Source organism: Chiloscyllium plagiosum, chromosome 23, assembly GCF_004010195.1.
Source record: "Chiloscyllium plagiosum isolate BGI_BamShark_2017 chromosome 23, ASM401019v2, whole genome shotgun sequence".
NCBI classification, from domain to species: Eukaryota; Metazoa; Chordata; class Chondrichthyes; order Orectolobiformes; family Hemiscylliidae; genus Chiloscyllium; species Chiloscyllium plagiosum.
This window is the reverse complement of record NC_057732.1, coordinates 39,440,179-39,455,240: the sequence shown is the minus strand read 5'-3', so window position 1 is coordinate 39,455,240 and position 15,062 is coordinate 39,440,179. Positions and strand designations below refer to the sequence as shown.

General features: G+C 41.2%; 1 protein-coding gene across 7 annotated transcripts in view; it reads right to left on the bottom strand.

The window, feature by feature from the left end:
- Positions 1-15,062, bottom strand: part of LOC122561808 (adenosylhomocysteinase 3-like) — a 105,418-nt gene that overhangs the window by 17,378 nt on the left and 72,978 nt on the right. For all 7 annotated transcript variants that reach the window (XM_043713987.1, XM_043713993.1, XM_043713994.1 and 4 more), the window contains 3 exons: positions 10,657-10,759; positions 4,661-4,755; positions 3,658-3,764 (listed from right to left, as the gene is read on the bottom strand). In XM_043713987.1, the coding sequence (XP_043569922.1) occupies positions 3,658-3,764; positions 4,661-4,755; positions 10,657-10,759 (305 nt within the window). The remainder of the gene's footprint in view (positions 1-3,657; positions 3,765-4,660; positions 4,756-10,656; positions 10,760-15,062) is intronic.

Genomic DNA, 15,062 nt, shown 5'->3' with positions numbered 1-15,062 from the left:
TTCTTCTTGACCAGGGATTCCACTTACTTAGTAAACCACGGCTCACATGTTCTATATCTTCCTCCCTGCCTGACAGGTACATACTTATCTAGGACACACAGGAGCTTTTCCTTGAATGAGCTCCACATTTTTAATGAGCTCATCCCCTGCAGTTTCCTTCCCCATTCTACGCTTCCTAAATATTTCCTAATTGCATCGTAATTTCCCTTCCCCCAGCTGTAACTCTTGCTCGGTGGAGTACACCTATCCCTTTCCATCGCTAAAGTAAACCTGACAGAATTGTGATCGCTGTCTCCAAAGTGCTCACCTACTTCCAAATCTAACACCTGGCCAGGCTCGTTACCCAGTACTAGATCTAAAGTGGCTTCTCTCCTTGTAGGCCTGTCTACATACTGTGTCAGGAAGCCCTCCTGCACACACTGGACAAAAACTGACCCATCTATATTACTCGTACTGTAGTGATCCCAGTCAATATTTGGATAGTTGAAGTCCCCCATGACAACTACCCTGCCTCTCTTACTCCTATCGAGAATCACCTTTACTATCCTTTCCTCTACATCTCTGGGATTATTCGGAGGCCTATAGAAAACTTCCAGCATGGTGACTTCTCCTTTCCTGTTTCTAACCTCAGCCCATACTACCTCAGTTAACGAGTCCCCAAACATCCTTTCTACAACTGTAATATTTTCCCTGATCAACAATGCCACACCTCCCCCTCTTTTACCATCTTTTCTGTTCTTACTGAAACATCTGAATCCCGGAACCTGTAACAGCCATTCCTGTCCCTGCTCTATCCATGTCTCTGTAATGGCCACAACATCGAAGTCCCACGCTGCCAGTTCACCCACTTTATTTCAGATGCTCCTCGCATCAAAGTACACACACTTCAAACCAGGTTCTCACTTGCCAGTGTCAGATACTTGATTTGGGAACTCCCTACTCTCATCCTCTTCTGTACCTGTCCTACAATTTTGGATCCCACCCCCCTCCTGTATTAGTTTAAATCCACCTTAATAGCTTTAGCAAATTTCCCAACCAGGATATTGGTACCCCTCTGGTTTAGATGAAGACCATCCTGCTTGTAGAGGTCCCACCTACCCCAGAAAGAGCTCCAATTATCCAAAAACCCGAAACTCTCCCTCCTCCATCATCCCTGTAGCCACGTGTTCAACTCCTTTCTCTCCCTATTCCTCACCTCACTAGCACGTGGCACGGGCAGCAAACCAGAGAAAACAAATCTGCTTGTCCTAGCTCTAAGCTTCCACCCTAGCTCCCTGAATTTCTTCCTCAAGTCCCCATCTCTCTTCCGACCTATGTCGTTGGTGCCAATGTGGACTACGACTTGGGGCTGCTCTCCCTCCCCCCCAAGGATCCCAAAAATACGATCAGAGACATCAGGGATAAGTCAAGACAGGTAGAGGGTACGATCTGGTTGGTCAATAAGAGAAATGAATCCGGTTGGTGGCAGGGAGGAGTGGAAGGGAGGGGGAGGGGCTGAGAAGGGAATCAGGGAATGAGAAGGGAGGTTATTTGAAATTGGAGAACTCAATGTGGAGTCCTCCGGGCTGTAGGGTGCCCAGGAGGAAGATGAGGTGTTGTTTCTCCAATTTGCGATTAAGCTCGTTGTGGCAATGGAGGAGGCCAAGGATGGTCATGTCGGAAAGGGAGAGGGAAGGGAAATTAAAATGGGCGGTGTCAGGGAGGTCTGGTCGGCCCCTGTGGGCCCAGCTGAGATGCTCAGTGACCATTATTTAAGTTTACATTTCGTCTCCCCAATGTAGAGATGACCATACCAGGAACACCTGATACAGTAAACTAGGTTAGGAGACAGGAGGTGAACCTCTGTCTCACCTGAAGGGACTGTTTGGGCCCTGGATGGAGGTGAGGGAGGTGGTGTATCGGCAGGTTTTGCATCTTTTGTTGCAGGGGAAGGTACCTGGGGGTTCAGTGGGGAGTGTAGTGCAAACCAAGGGAAGGGAACAGTCCTTGCAGAAGGCAGAAAGGTGTGGGGAGGGGAAAGTGTTCTTGGTGATGGGGTCTAGGTGGAGTTGGCAGAAGTGTTTAAGGATGATGCGTTGGATGCGGGGACTGGTGGGGTGGTAGATAAGGACAAGGGGGATCTCTCTTTATTGTTCTTCCAGCCTCTTGCCTGTCTACTTTGGATTTCAGCATCTGCAGTTCTTTTGTCTCTAACCAAACTTGTTCGAACCAGGCGAAGTGAACCATCCTGTATATGAGACTAGGAGCAAGCTCTGGAAGACAGACTATTTGAAGATGCATTAATATCCAAAACATGCAACTCTTTTACATAATTAAAAATGCAAACATTGATCTTCCAGTGGCCTAAGGGGAAAAGACTCTGGTAGTGACTTTGAAAACAGGCTGTATAATTGTGTCCGACAAGACATATAGGACAACACATTGGCAGACTTAGGGTAACAGAAATGGTGATTATATGCATTGAGAATTACATTTTGTTTCGATGTGGGACAAGTTCTCAGGAATTCTGGAGCTTGGCTGACTCAGGGAACGATCAAGTGGCCTTTATACCTGCAAGGGTGAGGTCAGTGGGGCATGGTTTTTTAGTTGTGGTCCCACCTTAGGCAGTGATCCTATTTCATCTGACAGCTGCGAGGAGGAGACATGCCTCTGTCTGTATCAATGGTGCTGAGGGGAGGTGCTCCACAGCTTCAAGTTCCTCCAAGACCGCAAGAAATTAGAGAGTTATGAATGCAGCCTAGTCCATCACAAAAAACAGCCTTCCTTCCACTGACTCCACCTATACTTCTTGCTGCCTCAGGAAAGCAGCCAATAAAATCTCAGACCCCTCCCATCTTGGTTATACGCTCATCCATAAGAGAGAATATACAAAACTTTGAAAACAAGTACCACCAGATTTAAGAACAGCTTCTTCCCCACTGTTATCAGACTTATGAACGTATCTTTAGTATATTAGAGTTGATCTTTCTTTGCATCTTCTCTGTAGCTGTAACATTATATTCTGCTTTCTGTTCTATTACCTTGATGTACTTATGCAAAGCATGATTGGATTGGTTATCACTCAGAACAGCACTTTTCCACTGTATCTCAGTGCAATAATAAATGAAATCAAATATCTGCTCCAATCTTGCCTCCAGTTATTGTTGCCTGTGGAAGGAAATAACGCCATTAACAGTAAACATTCAAGTATGGCTGAAGTAGGTTGTCAAGAATCATGATATCTGCAGAAACAGAGGCTGGTCATCTTTTCTGTATCATACAGTTAGTGCTATTCAGAACCCTCAAATTTTGTAGGTGGGAGAGAAACAGCATACTCAAAGAATAGAACTCAAGGGTCTTCCAGCAAAGCCCTGCCATTGCATCTTCATTCAGAGATTTTTTGGTGGTGGTGGTAGTGATTAGGAAAAGAATTTGCCCATGAAACATCACTTTTAGCCTTCGACATTATAGGTGGAAAGAAGAATGCTCCATAATTAACGGGGAGTTTGTGATGTCTCAGTTTTAATATAATGAGTAAATGAGGACTCAGCAAAATAGGGGCATCATGCAGAACGGCACATTGCAATTTTAGGAAGAACAGAAAAATGATAGTAGTATCAATAAAAACGAGGACAAGAAAGGTTGGATAAGTGGTGACTATATTAGATTGATACTCACCTGTGAACACCAGTCACACTTTCCTCCACTATGCCCTTTATCTTCTTGAACATATTAGGATACTTCTTGTAAATCCAGTGAGTGAGATCTCCTCCATCATCTAGGATCTGTAATAAAACACAAATGAGTAAAGTCAATTTGAAAACCAGCACAATATGTGGTAGTACAAGACCACAAAATAGTAGTTTAGGAAAAATCCAAACCCAAGAAGAAAGGCAGAGAAGCAGCAACAGACATTCCTCAGCCTCAGAACTCAACAATTACACCAGCATAGAACATCCACTTACTATGAAATTTACTCAAAACAAGTTACTCTGCTTTGGGGAAATTCTACGAGGAGCTCCAGACAAATCTTTCCAAAAGGATGAAGGTGATTAGAATCTACTCTGCCATTATTATCTAACAGTAGGTACAAAAACAAAGATTTAGTTAGCCTTTTTATGGTCTTACCTTCTTCTGAAAGCATGTTTAACAGCCTGTGTATTAGTATACTAATAAACAAGCTTCCACTATTCTTATTTTCATTTCATTTTATTTTATTCCTCACTGAATTGGATCTAGGTCTTGCATTGTGCTAACTCTTCCCATCCTTTCCATCTTTTAATACTTTTTAAAAACACTTCCAAACTAATTCTGTGTATAGTTAATAAAAACACCCTGAACATAAAGGGTTGTGGTGATATTAATATTTTCATGTCACCAGCAAATTCCTTCTAGATTTCCAGAAAGGAGTAGTTGCAGACAGGCACTGGAGATTCAGCCATGTCTAACACCATGTATATTGATGAAATACAATTAGCTTCAAACCCAAAGGGTATATTTGGATTTTACTGAAATCAATAGCCACACATAAAAACATAGATTTTTTTTTTACTAAGTACTCAACTATTTAACACAACTGAGTTCCCATTTTTAATTCATACATGCACATTTAAAATGATCACATACAGAATGGTCATCATTTACCAACATTCTAAATGGGCAAAGAACAACCTGTCTTTACCATGTTAGGCTGCCACCCTTCTACATTTACACAGCGATCAATGCACCACCAGAAATCATCTTCGGATTCTCCTTTCCAAGCAAAAACTGGATAACCTGCCACAGGATAACAAGATGATAAAATTACATTCAAATATTAGATGAAAAGCAATCCAACAATTTTTTGGTTGATAAAGTTGGGCCACAGGTGACACATTAAGACTGGACATTTACCAAAGTTTCTTTGCAAGATCAAAATTTAAATACAGAGAACAGAGATGCCTAGGAGTGAAAGAAGGTGGCAGTGAATTTTTCATTTCCTTAATATGTGCTGGCTGTTTTATTTGTTGAATCAACCAAGAGTGCAAGACCCATGTCTGTGTTGTGATTAAACCTCTGAAGCTTATTTCTTTTGTAAGTCACTGTTACAAAGAGATGTTTATTACAGACTGACTGGAATCTAAGTTTAGTTTAAGTGAGGAGTTTGGTTGGCTTAAACATAGGAAAGAATGCCTAGATGCAAGTTATTGCTTGGAGTATAACTGAAGGATTCACTATCTTGAAGGATAACAAACGATTTTAAAACAATAAATGGACTAGATGCCATAATGAAGCTTCAAGATCGCTAATCAACATTTAATACTCATAATTACAACTGAATTATGTATTCCATATTCAAGTTATTTTGGGATTCATTTTATCCACATTTATTCTTGAATGTTTATATCATAAAAGAATGAACAATTGGAGTTCATACACAATGGAATGTCCTCATTAAGGGATTAAAATCTCAATTAATTTGCTGGAATTAATATCTGCTCAATTACACGATTGGAAAACAAACAGTATACAAAGAAATGGCAAATTTGAAGCAATTAACTGGCTAAATGAGAATGTTAAATAGGTCTTCAAATTACTATATATTTGAATAGTATGCAGTAGAATGTTCAGGATACCAGTTTATAGAAAAATTAAATCTTTAAGTGTTCAATAACAGTGCAAGTATGTTGTCAATCCTTGCACTTTACACTACTGACAGTGTACTGACAAACTCAAACAGGATCAACCCACACACATTAGAAAACAGTGTTGAAAAGAAAATAATTAACCCAGAGTTCCATGAAAGCGATAGCCACATGACATCAACATGAATTCAAATTCATTACTTGAATGAGCATCATTTGAGCTCAGTTTGCAACATTTAGGTCATTGTTTGCATTCCTGATTCCATTATTGCAGTATATCAAAGCAATTCCTCATGTGGTATTTGCTAAAGTACACATTTATCAGCTATGCTTGTCGTTTATGTCAAATAATGCCCAACGACAAAACATTTGACAACTGGATTACTTGATTAACATGTAGATTGCAAACAAAAATTCCCTCACACCTCCCATGGTAGTTAGTCATATCCAATTAGAGAGCAGGCTATAGCCAAACAATCAATAATGTACACCTCTCTCCTATTAAAAGTATCTGGGGAAGAAATGATGTGGGTACAGGTGGATGAAATATTAGAAACAAATAGACAAAATTAATAGAAAGAGAGAAGATACTAGTGTGTTAAAAGTTGATAAATCCACAAGCTTGGATGAGATGTATCCCAAGCTGTTAAAGGAGGGAAGGAAGGAGATATCAATATTAGATTACTTACAGTGTGGAAACAGGCCCTTTGGCCCAACAAGTCCACACCAACCCGCCGAAGTGCAACCCACCCAGACCCATTCCCCTAACACTATGGACAATTTAGCATGGTCAATTTACCTAACCTGCACATTTTTGGACTGTGGGAGGAAACCGGAGCACCCGGAGGAAACCCACACAGACACGGGGAAAATGTGCAAACTCCACACAGTCAGTCACCTGAGGTGGGAATTGAATCCGGGTCTCTAGCGCGGTGAGGAAGCAGTGCTAACCACTTTGCCACCTTATGGCAATCATTTTCAGATCCTCTCTGGCAATGTGCCAGAGGCCTAGAGGATTCTAAAATCATTCCATCATTTAAAAAAAGGGAGAATGGGATGGACCAGGAAATTACAGGTCAAACCCCAGTTTTGGCGTGGGCTGGGGAAAAGGATGAATTATTAGAAATAATTCCAAGGGACAGAATAGATCAACACTTGGAGAAATGGATAAATCAGCACCAGTTGGCATGGATTTAAGGGAAGGTTGTGTTGATAAATTTGATTGAATATTTTGTGGAGGAACCAGTACTGTTGATGAGGGTAAGTCATTTGTTGAGGGCTATGTGGACTTTAGCAAGGATTCTTATAAGGTCCCTAATGCTACTGGTGAATAAAGTAAAAGTCCATGAGATCCAAAACAAAATGATTTGGATGTGAGCATAAGAGATTTAGTGAGTAAGTTTGCAGATAACACCAAAGTTGGTAGTGTAGTGGACAGCGAAGATTACCTCAGATCATGGGCCAATGGGTTGAGAAGTGGCAGATGGAGTTTAATTCAGATAAATGCAAGGTGCTGCATTTTGGGAAAGCAAATCTTAGCAGGACTTATACATTTAATGGTAAGGTCCTAGGGAGTGTTTCTGAACAAAGAGACCTTGGACTGCAGGTTCATAGCTCCTTGAAAGTGGACTCGCAGGTCGATAGGATAGTGAAGAAGCCGTTTGATGTGCTTTCCTTTATTGTTCAGAGTTGTGAGGTCATGTTGCGGCCGTTAGGACATTGGTTTGACCACTTTTGGAATATTGCCGTGAAATTCTGGTCTCCTTCCTATCAGAAAGATGTTATGAAACTTGAAAGGGGTCAGAAAAGACTTACAAGGATGTTGCCAGGGTTGGAGGATTTGATGTATAGGGAGAGGCTGAACAGGCTGGGGCTGTTTTCCCTGGAGCGTCGGAGGAGCCTTATAGAGGTTTACAAAATTATGAGGGGCATGGATAGGATAAATAGGCAGTCTTTTCCCTGGGGTGGGGGAGTCCAGAACTAGATGGCATAAGTTTAGGGTGAGAGGGGAAAGATATAAAAGAGACCTAAGGGGCAACTTTTTCACGCAGAGGGTGGTACGTGTATGGAATGAGCTGCCAGAGGAAGTGGTGGAGGCAAGTACGATTGCAACATTTTAAGTGGCATTTGGATGGGTATATAAATAGGAAGGGTTTGGAGAGTTATGGGCTGGGTGCTGGCAGGTGGGACTAGATTGGGTTGGGATATCTGGTTGGCATGGATGGGTTGGACCGAAGGGTCTGTCCCTGTGCTGTACATCTCTATGGCTTTGTATGTTGGATTTAAAATTGCCTGAAAAGCAGGAAGCAGAAGGTGACAGCAAAAGGATATTCTTGTGACAAGAAGTCTGTTTCCAATGGGGTTCCACAGAGCTCAGTTCTGAGGCCCTTGTTGTTTGTAGTTTAAAGTAATGATTTATGTTTGAATGCAAGGTTAATGGTGGAGAAGTTCACAGATGACATAAAAACTGATGTGGTGGTAAAAAGGAACAGCAGTAGGCTATCCAGCCAGTTGCTCTGTCATCGTATATGATCATGGCTGATCAAACCTTTTACACACTGTCCCCATATCTTTTTATGCCATTGATGAACAAAAATTATCAACCTCTATTTTAAAGACAGATATTTCACAATCCTCCTCAGAAAAAGATTTTCTCATCACCTCAGTCTTAAATGTCATCTCCCTTAATTTCAATTGTGCCCTTAGTTCTAGATTCTGCAACCACAGGAAATACCTGCATCTACCCTTTCTATCCCTTTAAGTATTCTGTAGGTTTCAATTAGATCACCTTTCAATATTTGAAACTCTAGAGAATAAAAGCCCAGGTTGTCCAATCTCTTTTTGATCAGGAATCTGATAGAGATATATAACATTTTGAGGAATAAAGTAGAATGTAATGTGGATAGAAAGGCCCTTTTTTGTTCTAATAGAAAGGAGTTAATAACTAGGGGGGGGATACATTTAAGATAAGAGCAGAAGGCTCAGAGGGAAGTTGAGGAGAAATACTTTCACCCTGAGGGTGGTATGGGTCTGGATCTCATTGCGTGAATGGGTGGTTGAGTCAGAAACTCTCAACACACTTAGACAGTACAGGTGTATATAGTTATTTACTTATGTTGCCATTTACTTATGTTGCCATCTGATAATGTAGTCAGATCGTTGATGACTGGGGCAGACACAAGCTGAAAGGCCTCCTGATGTGCTATAAATGTCTATGAATTGCCAGAGATTACAATGATTCCAACTCAACACTGTGGCCAATGTGTCTCAATCTCAATTCTGATAGTAGAATTGACTACTCTGCTGAAACTAGATGCTGAGCAAACTATTAGAGCCCATGAAAGAGTTCAAGACTTTTAAAGTTATCAAAATAATTTGCAATTTAGATTAGATTACTTACAGTGTGGAAACAGGCCCTTCGGCCCAACAAGTCCACATCGACCCACCGAAGCACAACCCACCCAGACCCATTCTCCTACAGTTACCCCTTCACCTAACGCTACGGGTAATTTAACATGGCCAATTCACATTACCTGCACATTTTTGGACTGTGGGAGGAAACCTGAGCACCCGGAGGAAACCCACGCAGACACGGGGAGAATGTGCAAACTCCACACAGTCAGTTGCCTAAGGCAGGAATTGAACCCGGGTCTCTAGCGCTGTGAGGCAGCAGTGCTAACCACTGTGCCACCGTGCCGCCTACTATTAGAAAAAAGGTGCTGATCATTGCAAAAGGGTTAGTGTGGCTAACAAGTTAGGCCAGAAAAAACCTAGTCAGAAGCTATTCAAAGTCACAAAACTGGGGGAAGAAAAGGAATGTGAGATGAGGAGCTGGGAACAATTTGCATGATAATATGGAGGAGGATCTAGGCTTTAGTGAAAAAATACCACACAGCTTGCTCAGCAGAATATATACTTCACTTCATCTGTCCAAGTGATAACTAGTATATCTGGTATAAACTATTGGTTTGCCTTGCCTTGAAGGCTGTATGTTTCTGGACTTCACTTGGAAAACCGGGCATCTTGGCCCTGGTGAGGACAGCTAAGCAACCTTTCACCATTCTACAGGTAGGTACAGGAACCACATTTGTCACACACCAGAATGGGAACCAACTGCAGCAGTTGGGAGTGGCAGTTTGGTGCTTGGGGCCAGGACAATCCCATTTTCATCTCCAGTTGCATCAGATTCTACTCAGTGATTTCCAGCACAAATTTCAAAAGATTTAACATGGGCTGAATGATCTCTTTCTGCACCATAACATTTCTGTGGCACAGCTCCTGAATTAAATACTATTCAATGGTAACACATTCCACCATAAGCTCAGAAATACTCAGTGCCTGACCAACTTAAAATATACGAGTTTACACCTTAGTAAATTTACTGAAAAATTGTTTTTGAAGTGATACAGGAGTGCATCATTCTCTTTAGTATCAGGAGGCTGGCTGTTACAGCATCTTTTTTTAAAATCCAATCTAACTCACTTCAAACTGGTTCTCTTTCTGTACCTGATGGGCAACTCTAATTTCAGTTACTCTAATTTATGTTCCTTTCTAAGTCATTACACTGTTTATTTAATAATCAATAAAGGAGGTGCACAGGTGCTTTATCAGTTCACCCAAGTTTGAGGTGCCCAGATTCAACGTTCCCTTGGCTTTAAGCTTTGCAATTTGCACTTGCAGTAACTTGAGGCATAAAACATCAGGGAAATTAAACGGTTAGGGCAAAACTACCTAATGGCAGATATTATTAGATTCATTCCCAAAGCAAATTATGGGCATTGTTTACCAACCCTACACTGTACCAATATCTCATGAGCAACAATGTAACCTTTTTACTAAATTAAAGGCTGCACGTGTACTGCAGAACAACTGAATAACAGAGGGAATCAGTCATAGGTGGCCTGCAGTCCATCCGCTGAGCAAGAGAAATATCGTATGATAGAACAAAAAGAGGGAAAACAAAGGGCAGGGTAAAAGGCACTGAGAACTGGATGGGGGAAAAACAGATTTCTTCAGAATACCAAATTGCCATTTAAAACAATTTCCCCCTTACCATTCTCAGCCAACGCAGCAGCCACTTCATTCTGGGTGGAATATATGTTGCATGCAGCCCACCTACACTGGGCTCCAAGGGCAGCAAGTGTCTCCATCAGAACCTGTTGCACCAGAAGTTAAAACAAGGCAGAGAGATCATGACAAAGGGAGTGGTGCACAGATAGACAGACAATCAGTTGCAAGTAACAAGTTTAAACAAGAATTTTTAAACATCAGGTTCAGCACTTGCCTAACCTTGTATTTTATCGTCTTCAATTCACTGCTGACAGTAGCATCATTGTGTATGATCTAAAGTGATGCACTGCAGTTACTCTATTCATAAGAAACAGCTTCTAAACATGCAACCTCTATCACCAGAAGGACAAGAGCAGCAGGGTTAAAATGCTGGTACTACCTTCCTAATAACACTGTTGATATAACTAATCCCCATGCGCTGCAGCAGTTCAAGATGGTAACTCACTGCTGCCTTCTCAAGTATAGTTAAGGATGGCCAATAAATGCTGTCCTCCCATTGACACTCTCATCCCTCAAAAATAAAAACCGCACATTTATCAACATATCTGCAAGGTCTGCTCTGCAAAAGATCCTTCAGCACTAGAACTTATCCAGCAAAAAAAAATTAATTTACAAACATTTCAGTCTTGTTAAATAAATTGGAGTGAATGCAATTCAGCCCATATCATGAGCCGTGCTCATTATTCACTCCATGTTTTAATTCACATAATGTCATGTTTACTATCCACTAGGTTGTTGTTAAGAGAGGAAACGATAAACATTCCATTTTCCGTTAAGGAAAAGTGCTAGAGTTTGCATTAACAAATCAATGCGTAAGGGCCAATTATATGTGTAAACTATTCAAAATGAAAATGATCATTCTGATGAATGAAAATATAATTTTGTCATCAAACTACAAACAGACACATAAGATACTAGTAAAAGAGAATAAGATTCTAGTTTCCAGTATCCGATTTATGCTGGGAAGGAATGAATATTTGAATATCGGGACAGAGTTTAGAGTCACTGGAGTCTACAGCACACAAAAAGGCTCTTCAGTCACTCCTGGAAGTTAAACAGTCTGCTGCTGACATCTTCAAAGTTAAACATGAAGAACTGACACATGGGTGAGCTTTTCCTTGCCACCTACATTTCACCCTCCTACCCTTTCTTTTGCATGTTTGAAATGTGGCTAGAATACATTGTCAACTTGAGAAAGTAATCAAGAAAAAAAGAGAATAATCATAGGATTGGTGGCAGTTTAAGAACAGAGCCCTTCCTGTTCTTAATCTGATCATAGCAGGTCAGAGAGCTGTCTCAGGCAACCAAACTGACTAAATCATTTTGCAAAATCTGCAATAGCGAGAGGCTATGCAAGTACCACAGTCTAAAATTAGAAAAAAGTTGGATGCTACATGAAATAAAGTGAATGGTGGATGTAGTAGACAATGAAGAGTCTGTTGGAAATGCTGTTTCTACTAGCTCAGCAGGGCCACCCACAGGAACAGAAGCGATACAGCTGTTTGTCTTATTGCCATTGAAATCACAGTGGATTAGATGGTGTAAAGTGTAAAACAGCTTTTAGATGGATGTAACCCCATGAATGGAAACAAGTTGCATCTGTACAACATGGGCTAAATAGCACAACATTAATTTTACATACTGAAGAAGTTAAGATGTTGGAATGATTGCAGAATGCCAGATGGCACATGAATCTGGTGAGGAAGAAAATATTGGCAGCTGATTAACATACTGCTGATTCCTGCCTTTCATTTTATGAAGTATGAGGTTATGTTTAGGAGGTTAAATCGAGGTTTCAATGTAGGAAGTATGAGTATTCCTGAAAAAAGATAAATTTTATTGAGCCTTTTGTCTTGCAATCATTGGGATGTTTTGCAAGAACATCAATTCAAGAGGGAAAATACTCAATGGCTGGACTGCATGTGAGAAATCTGCTGATTGGGCAGTATGTGAACTCTGACTAATAGAGGGTTAGCCATTGAGAATGCACTCATTAATTAACAGTTAGCAATCTGACTGTGCTTAAGTAGATGAGTGTATTCCGAGGCAGGAAATTGAAGCACAGGTCCTCAAGGGTCATAATCTCCGGATTACTGCCCGAGCCACGTGCCAATTGGCATAGGGACAAGAAAATTAGGCAAGTAAACACGTGGCTAAGGGATTGGTGTGGGAAAGAGGGATTCCACTTCATGGGGCATTGGCATCAGTTTTGGAACAGGGGGGATCTGTACCGTTGGGACGGTCTCCACCTGAACCGATCAGGTACCAATGTTCTAGCGAAGAGGATAAATAGGGTGGTCAGTAGGACTTTAAACTTCTGAGTTGGGGGGAAGGGAAAGTGAAAGCGACAGGGAGTATGGAGGTAAATGGCAAGATAAGCAGCAGGATAACATGTTTCCAGGCGGATTTAAAATTGAGGCAGACCGAGAATGCAGTAAAAAGCAAGGATAACTTAGGACATATGACTTCCAACATCCCTAATGATAAGGAAGTTAGCATTAAGGCACTTTACCAGAATGCTCGTAGCATTTGTAACAAAGCAGATGAACTAATGGCACAGATCATCGTGAATGATTATGATGTGGTAGGCATCACAGAGACTTGGTTACAGGGGGGCCAGGACTGGCAGTTAAACCTCCATGGTTTTTCAACTTATCAAAAAGACAGAGAGGTGGGCAGAGGGGGTGGGGTTGCCTTGTTAGTTAAGAACAAAATTAAATCTATGGTATTGAATGACATAGCGTCGGATGATGTGGAGTCTGTGTGGGTGGAATTGAGGAACCACAAAGGCAAAAAAAAACATAATTGGAGTTGTGTATAGACCTCCTAACAGTGGTCAGGACCAGGGACACAACATGTACCGGGAAATAGAGAAGGCATGTCAGAAAGGCAAGGTTACATTGATCATGGGAGACTTCAATATGCAGGTGGACTGGGTAAATAATGTTGTTAGTGGACCTAAAGAAAGGGAATTCATGGAATGCTTACACGATGGCTTTTTGGAACAGCTTGTCATGGAGCCCACAAGAGAGCAGGCTATTCTGGACCTAATGCTTTGCAATGAACCAGACTCTATAAAAAGATCTTAAAGTAAGGGAATCCTTAGGAAGTAGCGACCATAATATGGTAGAGTACAGTCTGGAGTTTGAAAGGGAGAAGGAAAAATCGGATGTAATGGTGTTACAGTTAAATAAAGGTAATTATGAGGGCATGAGAGAGGAACTGACTAAAATAGACTGGAAGCAGAGGCTAACCGGGAAGACAGCAGAGCAAAAATGGCAGGAGTTTGTAGGTATAATTGAGGACACTGTACAGAGGTTCATTCCCAAGAAAAGAAAGATTAACAGGGGAGGGACTAGACAACCTTGGCTGACAAAGGAAGTCAGGAAATGTATTAAAGAAAAAGAGAGATCCTATAAAGTGGCTAAGAACAATGGGAAATCAGAAGATTGGGAAGGATACAAAAGCAAACAGAGGATAACAAAGAGTGTAATAAGAAATGAGAGGATCAAATATGAAGGTAGGCTAGCCAATAATATTAGAAATAATAGTAAAAGTTTCTTTCAGTACATAAGAAACAAACGACAGGCAAAAGTAGACATTGGGCCACTTCAAACTGATGCAGGAAGCCGAGTGATGGGAGATAAGGAAATAGCAGGAGAACTTAACAAGTACTTTGCGTCAGTCTTCACAGTGGAAGACATGAGTAATATCCCAAAAATTAAAGGGTGTCACGGGGCTGAGTTGAATATGGTTGCCATTACGAAAGAGATAGTGCTAGAAAAGTTAAAAAGTCTTAAAATTGATAAATCTCCTGGCCCCGATGGGATACACCCTAGAGTTCTGAGAGAGGTGGCTGAGGAAATAGCAGAGGCATTGGTTGAGATCTTTCAAGAGTCACTGGAGTCAGGAAAGGTCCCAGATGATTGGAAGATGGCTGTTGTAACCCCCTTGTTCAAGAAAGGATCAAGACAAAAGATGGAAAATTATAGGCCAATCAGCTTAACCTCAGTTGTTGGTAAAATTCTAGAATCCATCATTAAGGATGAGGTTTCTAAATTCTTGGAAGAACAGAGTCTGATTAGAACAAGTCAACATGGATTTAGTAAAGGGAGGTCATGCCTGACAAACCTGTTGGAATTTTTTGAAGAGGTAACAAGTAGGTTAGACCAGGGAAACCCAGTGGATGTGGTATATCTAGACTTTCAAAAGGCCTTTGATAAGGTGCCACACGGGAGGCGGCTGAGCAAGGTGAGGGCCCATGGTGTTAGAGGTGAGCTGCTGGGATGGATTGAGGATTGGCTGGCTAATAGAAGGCAAAGAGTTGGGATAAAAGGTTCTTTTTCAGAATGGCAGCCAGTGACGAGCGGTGTCCCGCAGGGTTCAGTG